Genomic DNA, 2,570 nt, shown 5'->3' with positions numbered 1-2,570 from the left:
CTTCTATTTCTATATTGTGAAATACATTAAGGAGTATAGGTATTAGGTCTTCTTGGAAGTTCTGGTAGAATTCTGCATTGAAACCATCTGGTCCTGGGCTTTTTTTGGTAGGGAGGTTTTTGATAACCTCTTCTAATTCTTCACAACTAACAGGTCTATTTAGGTGAAAACAAAATAAGAAACTTTCTTATCTTTTAAATGAACTGAATTGTCATTTTTTCAGTTGCAGGTCTTTTATAAACATTTTTACTTTTAATCTTCTTAAGTTTTTACTTTTCTGTAATTTCATCTGCAAACACAATGTGTTTAGATTATATCCACTCTGTGTCTCCCTTGTACCTCCTGTCATTGCCCCTACATACACTCCTTTCTCTCAGTGAATTCTTCTTCCTCTTCCTCCCCCTCCTCCCTTCCCTTCCTCCCCCTCTTCCTTTTTTCCTTCCTTCCCTTTCCTCCTCTTAGTTCAATTTATATTGCCTGCATGTTCATCTTGTATGTTCATCTGTATGTTCGTGGGTGTAGGGCAACCTAGTACAGCCACACTACTGGAGAAGACTGACTTTGTTTCCTCAGTGACCCTCAACTGCTAATGGTCCTCAAGTGCTAATGGATCCCCCAGGCACCCATTCCCACTCCTTGGTAAAGGTCTGGCTGGCTTGAGCTTGTGTGGGTCTTGTGCAGGCCACTACATCTGCTGTGAGTTCATCAGTGTGATGGCTATGCTGTGTCTAGAAAACACTATTTCTCAGCAATGTTCCCTGACCTCTGGCTTCTATAATCTTTCTGCTTCCCGTCTGCAGTGTCCCCTGAGCCTTGCAGGAGTATGATATAGACATCCTATATTGCTTTGGTCTTCATTATTCCTTGTCACATTATTATCTTTGATCTGGGTATCATTATACTAAGAGACACCAGCCAGGCACAGGCAAACACTGCACAGTCTTTCTGATATGGGAATTAATCTATAAATTTATGCATATACATATATGTGCACACACACGCATATATATGACACAAAAGTAGGAAGAGGATGACTGGAGGGTTTGAAGAAGTGTAGAGACTGAGATGGAACTAAGAGAAAACAGTGGGACCCACGTGACATAAAAATTGAGGAGGGGATGAGCAGGAGGCTGCCGGAGGAATCACAGGGGAGGGCAGCACAGCAGATAGACAAAGGAGAGGAGTGTATGAGAATACATACTTGTGAGGATGTCATGAAGAAATGTATCATTTATGTACTAACTTAAATATTAATGTGTAGCATGAGCAGGAGTCAGGGAGGTTGATCACAAACCTGGGAAGAGGCTGAGGGGACTGCAGTGGAAGAGCAAATATCTACTAAAGAGAAAAACTATCCTAAAATGTCAGAATGAACTGGAAATATATTTATGACTACTGTTCTTAAATTTATAAAACTTATGAGACTAAGCTGAGATCTTTGGGGGATGAGAAAATAGTAAAAATTTTTATTCTCAAGTCTTAAAACATTAACTAATTAAAATAAGTTCAGTCTAGTTCAGATATTTATTAAATATTGTGGGCATAAGAACTATTACATTGGCTTAGTCCAAAGAATTCTAGAGGAGATAAGCTTAAGAAAAAAAAAATCTGAAATAATCTCTTTAAAAGCATATTTTTATTATTAGAAAAGTAAAATTACAAATGATTAGTGTAAAAATGTGAAATCACTGCATCTTATTTTCAGATCAGGAAGCTAAAAATAGCTCTGGCCTTATCTGATCTTGTCATTTATACTAAAGCTGAGAAGTTCCGAAGCTTACAATATTCAAGACGTTATCAGCAATTTAATGAGAATAATTCTATTGGGGAGTCTCAAGCTCGAAAACTTTCAAAATTGAGAGGTAAATGCTTGAAACATCAAAGGAAAGAGTATTTAAGTCAGTTCTAGTCCTTGCTGAAGGGTTAGCATGGGTTGGGCAAATTTATGAATATATATTCTTATTTAATTTCAATTCACTTAATATAATTTCGAAAGGGTTTGTATTTTTGAATTTCATTAAGTCTTATATCATAAAACTCTTTTATTAACTGTCTTAATTTTTTTTAGACAAGGTAGAGCTATGTAGTCCTGGTTGACCTGGAACACACTGTGTTGGCCAAAATGGCCTTGAACTAACTCATAGAGACCTACCTGCCTCTGCCTACCGAGCGCTGAGACTAAAGGTGTGCCAACATCATGCTTAAATTGCCTTCTTTAAAGTTCCAGCATTTTGATTTAGTGTGTGAGCTGTGGACCCTTGTGTGGGCAGATCTGAGATGGGCAGGTGGTACTACAGAGTGCTGAGTGACAGGGCCCACTGCAAAACACTCAGGTTTTTCTGGGAGAAAGCAGAAGCAGAAGCAGGCTGCAATCTGAGAGTAGCACAAGCCACTGTGTGCCGCATTGCACAGCAGCCGGAGAGTCAGATAGATAAAAGGGTAAGATAGGGTACTATTGAGTGGGATGGGATAAAAAAATAGATCAGAATGGAAGACTGTAGGCAACAAGAAGGAACCACTAGGAAGGGAGGGAGAGAGAGAGAGAGAGAGAGAGAGAGAGAGAGAGAGAG

General features: G+C 38.9%; 1 protein-coding gene across 1 annotated transcript in view; it reads left to right on the top strand.

Moving 5' to 3' along the window:
- Plcz1 (phospholipase C zeta 1) overlaps positions 1 to 2,570 on the top strand; it is a 55,818-nt gene that overhangs the window by 34,057 nt on the left and 19,191 nt on the right. Inside the window, exon 9 of the mRNA XM_005364546.2 lies at positions 1,706 to 1,862. Within this exon, the coding sequence (XP_005364603.1) occupies positions 1,706 to 1,862 (157 nt within the window). The remainder of the gene's footprint in view (positions 1 to 1,705; positions 1,863 to 2,570) is intronic.

Source organism: Microtus ochrogaster, assembly GCF_000317375.1.
Source record: "Microtus ochrogaster isolate Prairie Vole_2 chromosome 14 unlocalized genomic scaffold, MicOch1.0 chr14_random_2, whole genome shotgun sequence".
NCBI classification, from domain to species: domain Eukaryota; kingdom Metazoa; phylum Chordata; class Mammalia; order Rodentia; family Cricetidae; genus Microtus; species Microtus ochrogaster.
Note: the sequence above shows the minus strand (reverse complement) of the source record. Positions and strands in the feature narration are given on the sequence as shown.